Raw genomic sequence first — 17,643 nt, 5'->3', positions numbered from 1 at the left:
TACCAGTTAATATAGCCTACCTCTCCGAGCCCTGCATGACCAACTGCATTTTAATTGGCAAAACTCAATATGCACACACTGAAGCTGGCACGCAACCACACGCTACAAAGACTGAGTCCGTCTACGTGATGCGACGCATCCCTGCCTCATGTAGTTAGCTACTTGGGCACTCTAGAGATGGCGTTTTTCACAGACATAACAATTAACCATGTTTACCTTGGTCTCTAGGCGTTTTTCATTATTTTCTGACTTTTTTATAGAGGATAACATAAATTGATCCATAAAAAAATAATCAACAGATTTCCGTAGTATGATGTGGTGAGGCTAGAAATTCTGGGTTTCTACCATAGACTGTATAAAATATGGACATAGTCTCTATGATGTCACCCATAGGTGTCTGAAGAGCGGTTGTGAAGCTCAAAGTGGGCGGCTCTGGCCGTCGCCCTCTTGGCAGTGATAACACAGCCTAACTCCCGGCTAATCCAAAAATGGGCAAAGAGGTGGATCTTCTGGGGTGGAGCTGAGGCTGATGCAACAGAGCGACCTGAGACGGCACGCACCTGTCACTCAAAGCAGCCACGCCCTCAATTATGCCTAACTTTAAGCCTTCATATACTTTAAACGGGTGTGTTATATATATATATATATATATATATATATATATAAACAAAAAAAAACGTCCAGTTGTCAGAGGCCACAATTTTTTTTTTTTTTACCAGGCTGTAAACATGTTTATTTAATAAATATAAGTTATATAAGTTTGGCATTTTAACATGGGCTTCTACGGGGATTGACTCGCTTTTGAAGCCAGCCTCAAATGCAGTTTTTGGCACTTCCGCTTTGGCTTCATTTCTCAGCACCGGAATTTGCCGCTTGGGCCCTACCAAACAAGTTGGGGAGGTAACATAATTGTAATAATTCAGTTATTTATTTATTTATTTATTGGTGCATTGATAAATGATGCCGTATATGTGCCAAAAGTTTTGCTGTTGAAGCTTTAACATATCCTACACTAACACATTTGACAACTTTTAAACAACATTTGTGGAACACTCCTAATTGCATTGAACATACATTTGCCATATCATGTCATCTATCAGAAATGAAAAAGAAAATATTAATTTTGATATTGTGATATTACTTCCAACCAACCATATTGGCCTACCTCGGCTCCATTACCAGCACTGCTAATGTGGTGTAATAGGTGGTTATGCTAACAACCTGTTTCAGGTTCTTCAGTCAACCGTCTCATGGGCGTCTGACAGAACAGATGTGCTTAATTTTTTATTAATATGCATAAATAACTTGTGCTTTACTCATGCTTTATGTGACCCAAAGTGTATTTTACGCTTCTGTTTATTTCTCTTCTGACTTACTGTACATGCGTCACTACTAAGGATGTTAATAATTAACAGTTTAACCGTTAACAGACATTAACAATTTTAACCGATTAATGCTATCGGTTAAACGGTTAAAATATATGCTAAAGATTAAATAAAAAGCTGAGCAAAACTCAGAGGAGCGGCTTGTCACTTGAAGGAGAATAGCTGGTCCACCTTAACAGTCCACCTTAAGAGAGTCTGAGCCGGTGTTGTTGCTAACGCTGGGGCTAACCACCTTCACTTTAATCAGCGGGAGCTTGGCTTAGGTCTTGAGGAGTTGTAGCATTTATTCACTGACAATAAACTGTACACGCACTGCCACAGCTACGTTCACACCTATAACGCCACAGACAACGCCACACACACACGGCCTGTCGGACACTCGCTAATGTTACGCCGGGTTAACAAGAGTACACCGTCGTCACACACACACACATGCTCTGTCTCTCTCCCGGACACTCGCTAAAGTTACGCCGTGCTCACTGAGTTTGCCAGGCAGACAAACAGCTGACAACCTCGCAGCTAAACTAAATGGTGTGGTTACTGGTTGCTGCTACAGTAACCCGGTTGGGTGAACTGGGTTATCTGTTTTCCACATACACTGCAGCTGGTGATAAATGATGGATTTAACCTGTTTGTGCATCGGCTTTTCGTTGCAGCTGGGCGGCTTGTTAGCACTAAAAATAGCACCGCTGCAAGCAACAAACTAATGTTGTCGGTTAACGGTTAATAATTGGTTAACGAGGGTCGGTTATTGGTTAAAAAAAAATATTCAAAATTAGCATCCCTAGTCACTACATTGATTGTGTATTGGGCTGTGAGGTTTGCCAGCAGTACTGTGGCTTAAAGGATGCAGTGTAGACACTGACAGCCGACTGCAGTTGCTACTGACATGCTGCTTTCTCCTGCCGCTGTGAAAAAGGTGGAGGACTTGAGGGTCCATACCTTTGGTTTTGTCCAATTCCTTTTTAGCTTCATCTTTGCCACCAAATTGACTGAGTTGGAGATATGTTGAACCTCAAATGTGAGGGAACAGATATGTAAAGAAAAGATGAAAAGACAAAAGGGCAGCATCAACACCAGAAAGAAGCGAGACAGTAATGTATAGAGGGTTGTAGAAGTTGTAGAAGAAGGCGAGATTGTTGGGTGACTTTGCCCTGCGGGTGTGACAGGGGAAGTTCAGCTTATCAGATTGATGGAGACTGTCTCGCTATGGAGGGGGTGAGGGGGAGGTGGGACACAGAGAGGGAGAGAGAGGGAGGAGGGGGTTTGGCAGAAAAGTGTCTGTCGACTCCTCCTGATACCTGCCTCCATGTCTGAGATGATATGGGAGATAATATTGATAATATTAAACGCAATAACTGTGTCTCCAGCTCCCCTCCCTCGCTTCAGCCCCTGCAGGATAAAATCAATGTGTCATTCAATGTGATTTATAGCTGAAAATAATGGCACTGTTTAGGCAGAGGGGGTGTGCATGTGTGTCTGCTTGCTTTAGTGTGTACAGTATGTCGCCGTGTGTATGAGTGTTTGCATGTGGATGAGGTTGAAAGGTGGCCGTGACGTGAAGATGGATGGTGCGTGTGTATGTGTGCATCTGCTTCTCTTTGTGTGTGCGTGTGTGTGTTGATTTATTTGACGATGCAGATCCAATCTCTCAACTGTTACATTAATAACGACGGAGTGTGAGGGCGTCACGTGGTCGTGGGGCGTTTATGGCTGGTATCGATCGGGCGCTATCGCTGTTTATCGGAGTGGGAATGCAAGGGTAAACACGGCCTTTGTGCAGACAGCTGAGGTGTTATCGGGGTGGAGGCTGAAGACGGGGTGGGATTTGGGGAAGGGGAGAAAGAGAGAGAGCACAAAACAGGAAGAGAGAGGACAGCCGGGAAGGAGGGAGTGAAGAGAAGGGCAAAAGTTAGGAGGAGGACAGTGATTTAGACAAAGGACAGAGGAAAGTGGATTAACTGCTTTTTAAAGAAATCCGGTTAAAATGATGTCTGACTTTCACCAAACCTGGGTTTTCACAGCAGATATGTTATTGTCATGTTTTTCTCCAGCAGTTTATGAGGTGTTTTCTTTACATATCATCACTTTTAATATTGTTTAGTAGGGGTGGGAAAAAAAATCGATTCACCTATGTATCGGGGTTTATTTTTTTTAATGATTTTGAAATTGATTTTTTAATGCCAGAATCGATATATTTGCTTCATTTGAGTCTATGTGAAGGTAGAAGGAAGTTACTGCTTTTATTGTCTGAGTAATGTGACATCATATCCGTTCTGTATCCGCCAACCAAAACAAACCACAGCGAGCCGAAACGAGAAAGTAGAAAACGTTGGAGGGTCCGTGTGGATATGATGAAAAGCTCCAATACTAAATCCATTATGGCAATTAAGATCTCTCCATGATTGCTTAGCCTGGTTAGAGACGCATACTGTAACAGCAGCCCAGTGGCCAGGAAAAAAATGTTGGCATTGGACGCTTCTGCAAGCCAGGGATGCGTTGAATGGTAACATTTTTGCATTCAGTCAGAGCAGGTGACATATTTCAGCCTGTTAATCCCTAGGGTGCTGGAAGGTGTGGTTCGCCTAGACAGACACACCCCAAATAAATAATATTGAGAATAGCTTCACAACTACCAGGTCTATATGCATGATCTTTGTCTCTGTGGATAGGTAAGACCTCAGATAAATCATCCCCAGTGTCAGTAACATTGTGTCTGTTACTATGCCTGCGTGAATTGTGATAAACCAAAGGAAAAATTTACATTTCTATCCTGGCCTAAAATGTTTTCTAGATTAGAGGGTGGATAACACCATTATAGCAATTATGCCATGCACAGAGATGCCACTGAATTCATTCAGCAACTCCTTGACTACAACTGTGCCAAAGCAGATATAAATAACGCAAAAATAGATTCTATAAAGGTTTTAGTAAGGATAGGAGCAGACGGACTCTCCATTTGGCCACTTGGATACCCAAAGTGTGCCAAATGGGTTTTCTACCTCTTGGAAGGGAATCTGGCTCTAAAATACTACTGATGTCCACTACAGGAGGCTATGTGCACACAATGGAGCCTTTGGCCGTGCCATTTACCCTGTGCATCATCACATTCTACCATTGTGCACAGTATAATATCAATAAAAAACAACTAATTTTGACTCCAAATGGAGTAGTTTTATTATAATAAAGAAATATGATCTAAGTAAAACTTAGATAATAACAAATAAGATCAATAACAATGTAAATAAGATAACAAATCCAAAGTCAAGTATGTACATTCAATATAAAAACAGTTACAAATATTATAAAGTAAAAATACAATTTAGTGTGTGTCGATTTTGTAACTAAAATATTGAAATTGTTGCAAAACAAACATTGTTTGGACAAAATACACTTGGAGTGTTGTTTTAGTAGCGTTAAGGCCTCCTCTTTTAGAAACTACTCAGAAAAAAGACCACAACAGCATTTTATGAAGTTTTTAAAGGCAGTGTTTTAACACACAGCTCAGCTGAACACGGTACCGGGTCCGTCGGGTAAAAGAGGTTAAAGATCTGGGTCACTTTATTTTGCTGAGAAAATGATTAGAGAGATTAATAGTGAAATGTTTGTGATCCGTTTCCATGCATTCAGCTTTTGAGTCACCCTAACCTTTGGCTTGATGATGATGATGCAAGACCAGAGAACAAGAAGAGAGAGATCTCCAGCTCAGATAGCCTGAGGAGCTGTGATGTAACTATTAATCTAATCTAACTAATCATGAGTCCTGCTAATAGGGAGGGACCGAGCAGTGTGATGAACCAGCTGATAACAGCTGCACAGGCAAAGTTCAGGGTTCACATATGTGCATGCTGGATAAACACATCACACACACACACACACACACACACACACAGTTCCAGCCACGTGCAGAAGCACAGACGGATCTCTTTGATCAGTGAGCAGGAGGCTCTGTAATCAGCTTGATCAATAGGAGGGATATCAATGGTGATTAGAGGAACAGAGGCAGCCTCAGTCTCTTCTGAAGGTGACAGGCCGAGGGGAGGAGATGGAAAAGATAGAGGAGAGAAGAGAGAGACGAAGGAAAAGACGAGACCCACCTACAGGGAAGAGAAAGAGAGGGAAGGATGGTGGGCATTGATGGAGAGAGAATGAAAAATTGGGTGGAAGACGGATGGAAAGAGACGAAACTAAAGGTAGAGAGTGAAGACATTGACTTTGATGAGTCTTTGATTCTCCAGAGTTGCGATGGGAACCAAAGGGTCCATCTCTGCGTGGCGAGGTGTTGTGTTACACAGCTCATTTCACTGCCACCTTTGATCAACAGACAGGAACAGCCACTGCCCAGACGCACACACACACACACACACACACACACACACACACACACACAGGTTTCAATCAATGTGTGTTTTCAAAGGCTGATACTGGAGTTTGGGATAGAAGGAGTCGATAGCATGTTTGAGTATGTGTAAAGCCTCCCCTCCAGTGTGTTTTGGCTTTTCTATGATATTTCATATTCATTTGAGTCATTTCCTGACTAAGTTGATCAACCACACTGTTTGTGTGATGTGATAATATGACGTCTGACTATAGTAGAAGCTGCAGGTCAAAGGTCATCCTCCAAGCTGCAGGTTCACTCATGATCGTTTGAGTCTGAGCAGCAAACTGATAAATCTGTTTATCTGTCTGTCAGTTTGTCTTTCTAGTTAGTTAACTAGTTAGCTGTAGTTAACTAGCCCAACTCGTTGCATTAGTTAACTGAGGGGTTTCCTTTTATTTTTTAGTTTCCTCCACCTTAATTTAGTGTGTTTATTTTCATCATGCCATTTGTGTGTACGGTGAACAGGTGACATCAACATAGTGAATTATACAAAATTCTATTGGCAGAATTAACACAACACACTGACTGTCTCTCTCTCACTCGCTCTCTTCTTTACCGTCTCCTCCTGCTGGAGATAAATTAACGGAAAGCAGCCGATACCGGAGGTTTGCAGTCCTCTAACGGGTCCAAACGACGGGGAGCACAACTTTCAGCCCGAAAGAAAACCAGAGGAAAGTCCCGTTAGAGAAATAAATGAGAGAGAGTTGTTGTGTTGCCATTGTAATGAATTACATCTGACTATTAACCACACCCCCATTCTCTGTTTAAGAAAGAACGTTCACCAAAAAACAGGAAGTAAAACTGTCTGGAGGTGTGCTTTAAATGTGACTGTGTTGTGTATCCAGGGCCCCGAACGCAGGACTCCGGAGGAGGCCCCGATGATGAAGACGAGGACGGGGAGGAGCCAGGTCCGACACACAGTGGCGGGGAGGAGGAAGAGGAAGGGGAGGAAGAAGAGGAGGTGTTACAATGGAAGGGTCCAGGTCAGTACGCCAGTAAACCTGTCATTTAGTATTTACTACAAGTATAGTATATATATATAACTACAAATGTACTGACGCAACAAAAGTGTAGCGCGATTTTCGGTCTGAATTAATTTCAATATTTGCTTTTACTCAGGGATTGTGAAAACGTTTAATTCTTTGTACCTGCACAGAAAGCCCTGATGATGAAGGTGTTCACATTCTGTTTCACAATACGTAATGGTGTGCTATATCTGTTAAACTCCAGCACATGACACATTGTGCATGCTCACTAAAGCTTTGCTCTGCGCACCAATGTCAGTGTTCTGTCACTCATTGGTTTGTGAACTGCCGTTTTGAAGCTTAGAGTTCGGCATTTTGACGGCCATCTTGGTTTTTTTTTGCAACCATCCTATTTGACTCTAAATGGGACCATAATTTACTTAATGAACATCATGCTGTATTGAAGAAGACTTGAAACTAGCGATTGAGACCATAAACTCATGTTTACAATGTTTACTGAGGTAATAAATCAAGTGAGAAGTAGGCTCATTTTCTCATAGACTTCTATACAACCAGACTTCTTTTTGCAACCAGAGGAGTCGCCCCCTGCTGGCTATTAGAAAGAGTTTGTCACTTCCACATTGGCTTCACTTTTCAGACCCCCAGGATGCCCGCTTGTTTAAGTTTAATAAACAACCAGCTACTGGACACGTGTTACTCAATTGGGTTGAAGTTAGTTTAAAGGATGTATTGACCAGCTGGACACGTTTTTTTTATTATGTTGTTTTGTTTGTTTGATTCCAGTTTTCATTAATGTACAACAGACTGAGCTATGTTTAGGAAGCAGCATCCACATCGCTTCCACTAAACAATTTCCTTGCGTTGCCAGTCTTACGTCTACACCTCCTGTACCATGCTGTTCCCACTGTGACAGGTGATAGAAAAAAATGTGTTTGGCTGTGCAGTTGCTAACTTCGGTTCTTTACTGTAGTGTTGTTAGACTGCACCTCACTTGTGTGGTTTCCGTTTTTCAGTCAACTCTTTCACTTAAGGCTTATTCACTTCCCTATTTTATTTGAAGTAGCTAAATATGTTGATGGATTGTTTGTTTAAATATCACAACACAAATGTCCGTTGTAAAATGAACGTGGAATCTGTGAAAAACTGCCTTTTTGGAGTTGAAAAGCTCCACAATTGCCCGCGCAGTGGCAAGGGGGAAAGAGCAACCTCTGACTGGGCAGAGAGATACCTGCTGACACAACATGACCCTTTTTAACATTACTCTAATATCTGGAGGGAGATCAGTCCACTGTTTTGCTGCTGTAACTGAAAAAGCAGTTTGAGTAAATTTTATTTTATATTTCCCGTCTCCCCTCGTTGATGATCCTGTTTGTTTTACTTCACCGTGATAAATAGTGTAAGGGGTGGTGGAGCTAAATCAGTCAGTATCTTGTAAAGTAAACACACATTGGTCATAAACAAAAAAAGTCATATTTTTTGATAATATTGCAATAGTGGTACGAGTTTTTATTTTTTTCATCCAGTGCTTTAAGAGCTGGTTTAAAGGCTAAAGCCTCGTCTAGCATACTGCAAAATACATCGCTTTAACTGTTTCATACTGCATACTATTGAGGAACGCAGTATGCACTGTATACTGTATACTGCGTTCATCAGTAGTATGTAGTAGGTGGTTTTGCATACAGCCTATATCAAGTTTAAGAAACTAAAACACTCCAGTCTCTACCACCCCGACCTCCACATCCTTACATTCATGTAACTAAAGAGCACTGAATACTGGCATTAAATGTATAGTGTGCTGCAGAATAGCCCAAAATGGCCGTATTCCTGCGGATGCTGGGATACTCCAGCCAACACACTATCATAATATGTTCTCAAGTGGATCTAACCAGCGCTACATGGATGTGTTAGTGTGTCTGTGTGCTCATGTGTGTGCCCCGGAGATGCTCTTCTGTGTTGCCTCTTTCACTGTCCGTTGTGTTGTCCTACTGTTCCCCTGTAGGAGATGTGGATGTGACAGGCCGGGGGAAAATTTATTCAAGTCGTAACAAAAACACACACACACACACACACACACACATATACACACACACACAGCTAAGAGGAGATAACAAGTAAATCGCCATAATTTTATTATTTATTTCCTCTCTTATCGAGGTTTGTTTGGTTATTTATTTCTCTCTGTCTGTTGTCTTCAATGAGTTAAACAATGCAAGAAGATTACCGCACTATCTCACATTATTTCCTTTTCAAGCTGCGCACGTTTTATGTACGTCTGTGCATGTGTGTATGTTTATGTGTGTGTGTTTGTGTGTGTGTACGTGTATTTTAATTCCTATGGTGGGGAAGAGAGGATGTGTTCATTATCGTCCTGTCCCAGCCTTGTCCCTTTAACAGTAATTGGAGCGATATTAATTGCTGCGCAGTGGCTGGTTGATGGTAGCACCATGATGCTGCACTGATAGGGCCGTTCCTTTTTGTTTTTTTCCCTCTTCCTCTCCTCCTCACAAACTAACTGCTGGGTGAGCGAGGCGGAGGGATGGAGGAGAAGGGAGGGAGGAGGGGGGAGAGAGAGTAAGGGAGAGAGATAGCCCCTCTATCAGCTCCGGAGCAGGCGCTGTCTTTATCAGGAGCACGATTGGCAAAAAGGAAACTTTGACCGGTCTGAATTTTTCTCTTATCGTCAAGCCCCCCCCTCTTCCACCTCCCCTTCCTCCCTTCCTCCCCCCCTCCCTCCATCCATCCACCTTCTCCTCCTCTGGTCTCTCCATCACCACTAACAACCTCACTAACAGCCCTCCCTCCTCTCCACCCTCCACCCCCTAACAGCATACATCTCTCCCTCTTTTTCTCTTTTTATTGTTTCCTCTTCTTCTTTGTCCTGCGTGTCACAGTGGGACTGGAGTCACTGGCTAATGTGTTCTTGTTCATACAAAATGTTCACCGTGTATCAGGCATTTCCCATAAACAGATGAGAGGAGGAGTGTGTATTAGCTGGTATGGAAATAAACAGGGTTTTATCTCCTCTGGGAGTGTTGGCATTCCACTCGTTTCTGTCTGTTGTTACCTTTTAGACACTTCTGCTCCTGGGACCACACGTTTCTAGCTTTTAATCTCATGGGGTTTGGTTGCTTTAAGGCCAGCGCCAGGGGTCCAGTAGTGTCACTATAACCATAACGCATAACACCTTGTTTGTGTTACATACTGTTTGTAGTATTCTATTTCTTCTCAATTCATATTTTCCCTTGTTGGGTGTGTTTTTTGTTTTTCTCCTTTTCTTTATTTTTTGTGAACATTTGGAAGTGTAATGTGTGTTTTTTTAATTTTTTTTATCAAATCTACAACCTACATGCTTGCCTCACTGAAACTTTGTTTTCAGTGTTACGGTGAAGAGCAAAACTTAGCAACATCAGTCTTAAGCTGATATGTCAGTCACCACTTATATGTAGATTTTTTTAATGCCAGAATCAATATTCCTGCTTCATTTGAGTCCATGCAGAGGTAGAAGGAAGTTACAGCTTTTCCGTTCCGTATCCGCCAACCAAAACAAACCTCAGCGAGCCGAAACGAGTCGAAACGAAAAAGTACAAAACGTTGGAGGGTCAGCATACAACCTGCACCCTCACACGTTAAATCCAGCGCGGTAAACACTACACATCCAGTAAAGTATGGAAACACTTTCGGTTTCACACATTAAAGTAAAAGCAGAGCTAGACATCACGGCTAAAGCTGCATGCTAACTCTGTCACGGACAGGAAACGTTATCGTATCGCGGTAACGTGCGGTCGAGCCGGCCGTCGCTCTCATCTCCGTGGTCAAATGGGCCGACGCTACAACTGTAGAGCTCCCATATACTGACATTTATGTTAAATGCATTCAAACGGCCCCGATGGAGCTGACCATGGATGTATAAAGAGAACAGAGCTGACGGGAGAGCTAGAGACCACCTTGGAGAAGTTAGAGGAAGTATACACGAGGGACTACGTCCGGTTTTCAAAATAAGGTGTAGACAAAGGGAACTGTATATACAAAGTACATCTTTGGAAATAAGATTGACTGGATTATATTCACCAGAAGTATAAAACATAACACGTCCCTTATAAATTAATTTGTGAGGGTAATGTCTTTATTCTTTGATTTTTGGATTGATGGAAAAAATTGAATAAATAATTCCTGACAATGACTGATATATTTGACTTCAGGACATCTCTGACTAAATACATGCTGAAAATCAAACATTCTTAATGTATTAATTTAGATATTTTCCAAAATAAAAGTCTCTAGAAGTGTATGATTTAACTTTTTCCCATGGTCTAGTGTTAAAAAAGTTAACAAAAATAGCAATAAATTGCAATACTTAAAAATCATAATACATATCGAATCGGCACCCCAGTGTCGTGATAGTATCAAATCGGGAGACAGAACTTTGTTGGTCCCAATCTGAGTTTTTTCTTTTTACTTTTCTCTGTTTTAAATCATTGAAAATCTATCAGTGTGAGCTGTCAGCCAGACAACATGAGCAATAAGTCACCCTGGGTTTGGAAACTGATTGTCATTTAGACTAATACATAACTGATAAATAGCAGCGTAATCAATTATAAAAATAAAATGTATTTGCATCCCTAAATAACAGTAGGTCATTAAGTTTTGATAGATGATAATTGTAGAAATTAGAGCAGCAATTGATATTTTCATCCCCGATGAATCTGCAGAATATTTTTCTTAAATTAATTGATTTATCGTTTTGTCTACCAATTGTTGGAAAATAATGCAAAATGCTCATTATAATTTCTCAGAACCCAGTGACATTGAAAAGCATCCGATCCTTACGTGATTGACTAATCAATAAATTAATAGTTTCAGGTGTAGTGGAAATAAATTGTTCTTGGGCACTCAATGAGAAAAGTCTTTTATTATATTTATATAATGGTGTAAAACTTGTTTCTCTTTACTTTTCTGTGACAACACAATACAATGCAATGGTCAGCAAATGGATTTATGATGGTGGACAGTGGTTTCCTTCCTTTTACCCTTTTTGTTACATATGTTACCGAGTGTCACTCTGACTCTATGAGCTTCTCTTAGCCTGTTCATTTAAGCATGTTCCAATCATTCATTACATTAATTTTTCACATTTCAGTCTCACTTCTGTTTCTCTTTCTCATTCCTCCCTCTTCATGTATTCTTTCCGATCCCTTCCTTCACTGAGTCCTGATATATCTTTTCGTCTTTACCTCTATCCGTTAGGGGTGTAAGAAAATATCGAAAAAATCAAATATCTCAGTGTTGTGTTCTGTGATACTGTATCAGTTCTCCAAAACACTGTATCGTTTTTTAATTAATAGTTTACATGCAATGATTAACTCAGTCAATACTTTATTTCATTGGCAGAGAGATGCGCCCTCTCAGTGTATGTGTCCTCTTAAAGTAGAGCTATGATGCTGGATGTTACAGGGACTGTTATAAATGCAGATCCTCCTGTTCTGACTGTTCTGTATAAAAAACGTTTTTTTACTCCAATTTTATACAGATGGTGGTGTGTTCTTATGATAGTTATCTAAAAAGTAGATTAAAAAAATCGCAATATATCGCCTTGCTTACAGTATCTCAATATATCACAATATATTGAATGGTAACCCCTGTATCATGATACGTATCGTATCACCACATTCTTGCCGATACATAGCCCTACTATCCATCACTCTGTACCCCTCTTTTGTCCACTTTGTGTGTTTATACCTGTTTTCTATCACAGTGTGGAAATATTATATATGGACAAATATTTTACTTATAAATTCAATGCAGTCTTGTGTATATAGAAAGTCTAAATTAATTGAATATGAATCTTCTAATTATATTTCAAAACTTTAGTTTGAAATAGTATAATTCCTAGATATGAACAATTTTAATTTCCCTTTCCGTGCACAGTTTGTGTTTATAACCTTCTGATAATAATCTCTTAATTTATTCAAATAATTTATTCAAATAATTCTTTGTTGCAGTCATTATTGTTCAGACAGACTGATTAACGTAGAACAGAGAAAACAACAACAGAACATTTTAATTCATCCTCTCTGCCAGTTTTTTCTTCCTGCTTAAAGATAATACAATTCATTACTGGACACGACGTTTTTTCAATCCACATATTTAACACCGTCTCCTCAGTGTGTAATGAGTTGTTTATATGTCTATCTCCATAAATTCCTTAGTCATAGAGGATAGCCAGTGCAATTCTTTTTGCTTTTCTCTTTCTTTTCTACCATTTTTTTCCCCAACAGTGGCTATCAAAACACTGGCTTTGTGGCTTCCATTGATACGAATAAAAAAATAAACATTAAAATTAAAGAGATGATAAACTTGGAATGGATTAGAGGCTTCAGCAATTTTCAGTTTCTTTTCTCCAGTGTGTAGTTTGTCTTAAAACAATCAAGATGATGTGTGTTTGTGTGTGTGTGTGTGTGTGTGTGTTCTCAGTCAGTTTGATGAGGGTGTGGTGGTGGCATGGTGTCTCGGAGAAGTCTAGGTGGGAGCTGGTCCCTATCAGGGATGGCATGATATGCTAAAGCCACCGTCTTAATCTGCAGTGTGTCCATACTGCATGATATGCAAAATAAATTATGAAGAGAATAAAAAAAAAAAGAACCTATCTTTTGAATGACCTTGCAGGCTGGAGGGTTCGATATTTTCCCCCTCACTGCTTAAAATTCTTGATATGCAAATGGATGTCACAGTAATCCCTTGTCATTCGCTGGCTGGCTGGCTGGCTGGCGGTCCCCACACATTCTCTCCTTCCAGTACTGCGTATAAATCCATTGTCAGTGGCCATCACTAAACTGTGAAAGTGTTTTATATCCAAGGCGATGGACAAAAGAACTGAAACATCCGCCAATTTATGAATATGAATTAGCTAATATAGATATCTCTTCATGAAGAAAAACCTTCAAATCTACAAGAAAGGTTCAGTGGTGTTTAGATCTGCTGACTGCAATGATAGAAGAGTGTGATGGCATCAGGACAGGACATGTGCCCTAAGGCCTCGGGTGCTCATGTTCCTGCAAAAAGAGTTGTATACAGTGACTAGTTTCCTCCCCCTGGTCATAGATCCACCATCATGTGGAGTTCAGTGTAACAGTCATTGAGATGTGAAAGTCCTGTTCTCCTAATTAGTCAATTAATCGATCAATTAGTCAGTGGACAGAAAATGAACCTGCAACTGATGATCAATTAATCGTTGAAATCATTTTTCAAAAATAACCTTGAATTTTCCTACTCTCAGATTCTCTCTCAGTTATGAAGATTTGCTGCTTTTTCTTTGTCTTATGTGATAATACATTTATCATTTTTAGATTTTGGTTGGATAAAATAAGATATTCAAAGAATTGGACTCAGTCAACTTGAACTTTAGGAAATAGTAGCATGCACATTTTTCATAATTGTTTTTAAAATTATATGGACCAAACAAGTAATCAATTAATTAAGAAAAACAATTTGCAGATTAATACTGAAAATGATCAGTAGTTGCAGTGCTGCTCTTAACACCAGGTTATGAATCTGTACACTTGCTGTTAATTACTAAAAGCTACTTGCATAAATGTAAGCTTTTCATTTCTGTTAAGTGTTGTATCCCTGAGCTCTGAATTTGATTTCGCTTCGCAGCAGGGAATAATATTTTTTTCTGTTGTCCATTATTCATCTGATTACTTTCTTGATTAATTATTTGGTCTATTAAAAGTCAGAAAAATTATTTAAACTATGATTTTTTTTATCGTAATTTATTGCGATGTATTGAATCGCAAGGCGATATATTGTGATTCTTTATCTAATTTTGGGAGATCTGTTATAGTATAAAGAACGCACCATTATATGCATAAAATCTGAGTTAAAAAAGTTAACTTTTTTTATGCAATCAGAACAGTGGGATCTCTACAATTGCATTTATGACAGTCCCTGTAACATCATAGCAGTACTTTGAGAGGACACATCTCTTTGCAAATGAAACAAAGTATTTACTGAGTTCATCTTTGTATGTAAACTATTAATTAAAAATCGATACAGTGTTTTTGATAATCGATACAATTTCACAAAACATATCACGATTTTTTAAAATATTTTCTTACACCCCTATGTTATATATTTATAATGTTTTAACATTATATTTTTTTTTAGCCTCTTACATTGCTTCCCAGCAGTAGTCAAATAACTGTAAAAAGTGCATTGGTAGCAGTGAATGGCCTTCTAGCGTTTGACATAGATAGCAAAGAAGGTCCTCTCCGGCCTGTCCAATATCACCCTCTGACAACTAGTGTACTCCAGGGTTCCCGGGAAGCCGGCCGAGCGAGGCGAGTGTTTTCCTGCTTGCCTAGCACTCCTCGCTCCTTATCCTCCCCAACAGAGTTATTTAAATTACCTCCAATAAAGCATTGTAATGGCAGGCATAATAATGGTTATTATTATTTACTAGGCTTAGTGTGTGTGCGTGTGTGTGGTGGGTGGATGTCGGGTTATCATACAGTAGTTAATTATAATGGAGCATGAAGGCACACTATCACCGCTGAGAGTCTAATTTATTTGGGTTGAGGAATGAGAGATGTTGGCCGTATCACATTTGCATACTGTGCATGGCAACTTTTTTCCCCATTGAAATGATCACAAACAGCACAAGGTGCACCCTCATCACTTTGTCCACATGTGATAAGACCTTTGTTTCTCGGTTTGATCCATCTAGTCATGCATGGCTGAATGGAGCAACTGAAGGATAAGATGTTTGTGTAAAAGCTTCCAGTTTCCTGCACTGTTTGCTCATCTCTTTGTGGAGCTATTCACACAAATCCAGGACCTCCAGTATCTCTAAAATGTTACCATTCCAGAAATACAGGACAACAGCCTTTTTTATTTTAATTATTGCTTGTGATCAGTTTATTTAATCGTTTTTTTTAATAGGCATCAACTGTGGATTTTCCGTCGTTCAAACATACACTTGACACGGTCTCATCATTATTTCAAAACCAAACTAAAGCAGCTCAGTGGCGTAAATATCGACGGTGCAACCGGTGAGGCGCACCGTGGCCCAGAAGCTGTCAGGGGCCCCAAAATCACCTTCCTACACCGTGTCCACGCTGAACCCGTTATATGCTGTTCTATTACGTAATGTTAACAAACCACGTAGGCCCTAACCCTGTACCTATCAGCTGTGTGCTCGAGATCAGACTGGAGACCTAACCACTTATCTTCCTTCGTTTGTTCTTCTTTAAACAGAAAACACACGTTTTAATATTGTGATGTTTACTGGAAATGACGTACAATACAGCCGCCAGCAGTAGGAAACGTTCAGCTCTCTGGTGATCTCCCTCCAGCCAGCTGCCACCTTATTAAGGTGTTTTGTAGTGAAATGAGGAGGTGTCGTATAGATAACTCCTCATTTCAACTTCACCACTCAGCCGCTCCTGGTCCATTGAGGCGATTTCAAGGCGAGCGACAGGAATAAATAGAAACAGCTGGGCGTCTGATAAAAGTTGAGCTCTATATGGCATACCACGTCACGCTGCGTCGCTCACGGCCAGGACATTTCAATAAAAAAAGGCGTGGTTCTTAAACAGTGTTGTTAATGACTTTGCGGAGCACAAGAATCAGAGATTTAAATCTATTGTACTGTAACTGTTACGTCTCATCTGTGGAAAATGTGCACCTACTGTAATCTGTGTCTGTGAGAACATTTGGCGGCTGAGTCCAGGGCAGGATGTTAAGTTAGCGTTGATAAATTTGGCGCTCCGGCTGCTATCTGTGGTGCTGATCTAAGGCTGGTTTGCAGGATGGTAGTTGCATGGTGAGCCTCTCCATGGTGGCATAGCAATTGTCTGGAGTAGTTGTGTGTGTGTGTGTGTGTGTGTGTGTGTGTGTGTGTGTGTGTGTGTGTGTGTGTTTGTGTATGTGCGTGCGTAAGCTTGTTTTTTGCGGCGTGGGCCAAAGAAAAAAAATTTGCACTGGGGCCAATCATAATTATGTTACACTACTGGCTTATATATAAGCAAATTAAGTAGGTTGCATTGTAACCTTTAATTAAAGAATATATTCACATTTTCATAAAGTTTCCCTGACGTATATGAAGTGTTAAAGCTTAAATATCTGTGTTTGTTGCATTTCTGCGTGTATTATCTGGTAAACTAGGAGTATCGACGGTTAACTCTAGCGTTGAGACGAGATGTCATCTGGTCAAGATTAAAGGGGGTGAACGTGGGATAGAGGGATGAAGGGGTTAAAGAGGGCTTAAGGAGGAGAGAAAGAGAACGGCGTGAGGGAAGAGGAGCAATAATAAAGGGGCAGGTGAGACGGAGGTGAGAGAGGGAGGAAGAGTAAGAGAAGTGGTTTGGAATAAAGAAGTGCAATATTGAGTTTAGAGTGCAGAGATAACTAATGAAGGGTAAAAGAGGGGTGAAGGTTTAAGGATCAATGAGAGAGAGAGAGACGAGGGGTGAGAGATTTTAAGAGGTGCAATTCAGATAGTGAAATTAGAGGTGAGGGAATGGGAAGTGGGTAAGGTTAAGAGATAGAAGGATGAGGGAGATATAATATGGAGAAATGACAGTCGGGCTAAAGCATAACAGGTTTGGTGTAGAACAGTCTTTGTGCTGTATTACAAGTTGGGTTACTTGGGTTTATATTAGGGGTGGAAAAAGAAAAATCGATTCACCTATGTATTGCAATGTTTTTTTTTACGATTTTGAAAAAGATATTTTAATGCCAGAATCGATATACTTGTTTCATTTGTGTCTATGTGGAGGTAGAAGGAAGTTAGTGCTTTTATTGTTGTAGTCTGAGTAACGTGACGTCATATCCGTTCCGTATCCTTCAACCAAAATAAACAACAGTCGGCCGCCGCAAGCCGGAACCAGAAAGT

At 40.3% G+C, this 17,643-nt stretch overlaps 1 protein-coding gene across 1 annotated transcript in view; it reads left to right on the top strand.

Moving 5' to 3' along the window:
• The window catches only part of zfpm1 (zinc finger protein, FOG family member 1), a 123,816-nt gene that overhangs the window by 57,058 nt on the left and 49,115 nt on the right, over nt 1-17,643 (top strand). Inside the window, exon 3 of the mRNA XM_037767050.1 lies at nt 6,612-6,749. Within this exon, the coding sequence (XP_037622978.1) occupies nt 6,612-6,749 (138 nt within the window). The remainder of the gene's footprint in view (nt 1-6,611; nt 6,750-17,643) is intronic.

Source organism: Sebastes umbrosus, chromosome 4 (genome assembly GCF_015220745.1).
Source record: "Sebastes umbrosus isolate fSebUmb1 chromosome 4, fSebUmb1.pri, whole genome shotgun sequence".
NCBI lineage: Eukaryota > Metazoa > Chordata > Actinopteri > Perciformes > Sebastidae > Sebastes > Sebastes umbrosus.
This window is presented reverse-complemented; position numbering and strand designations above follow the sequence as displayed.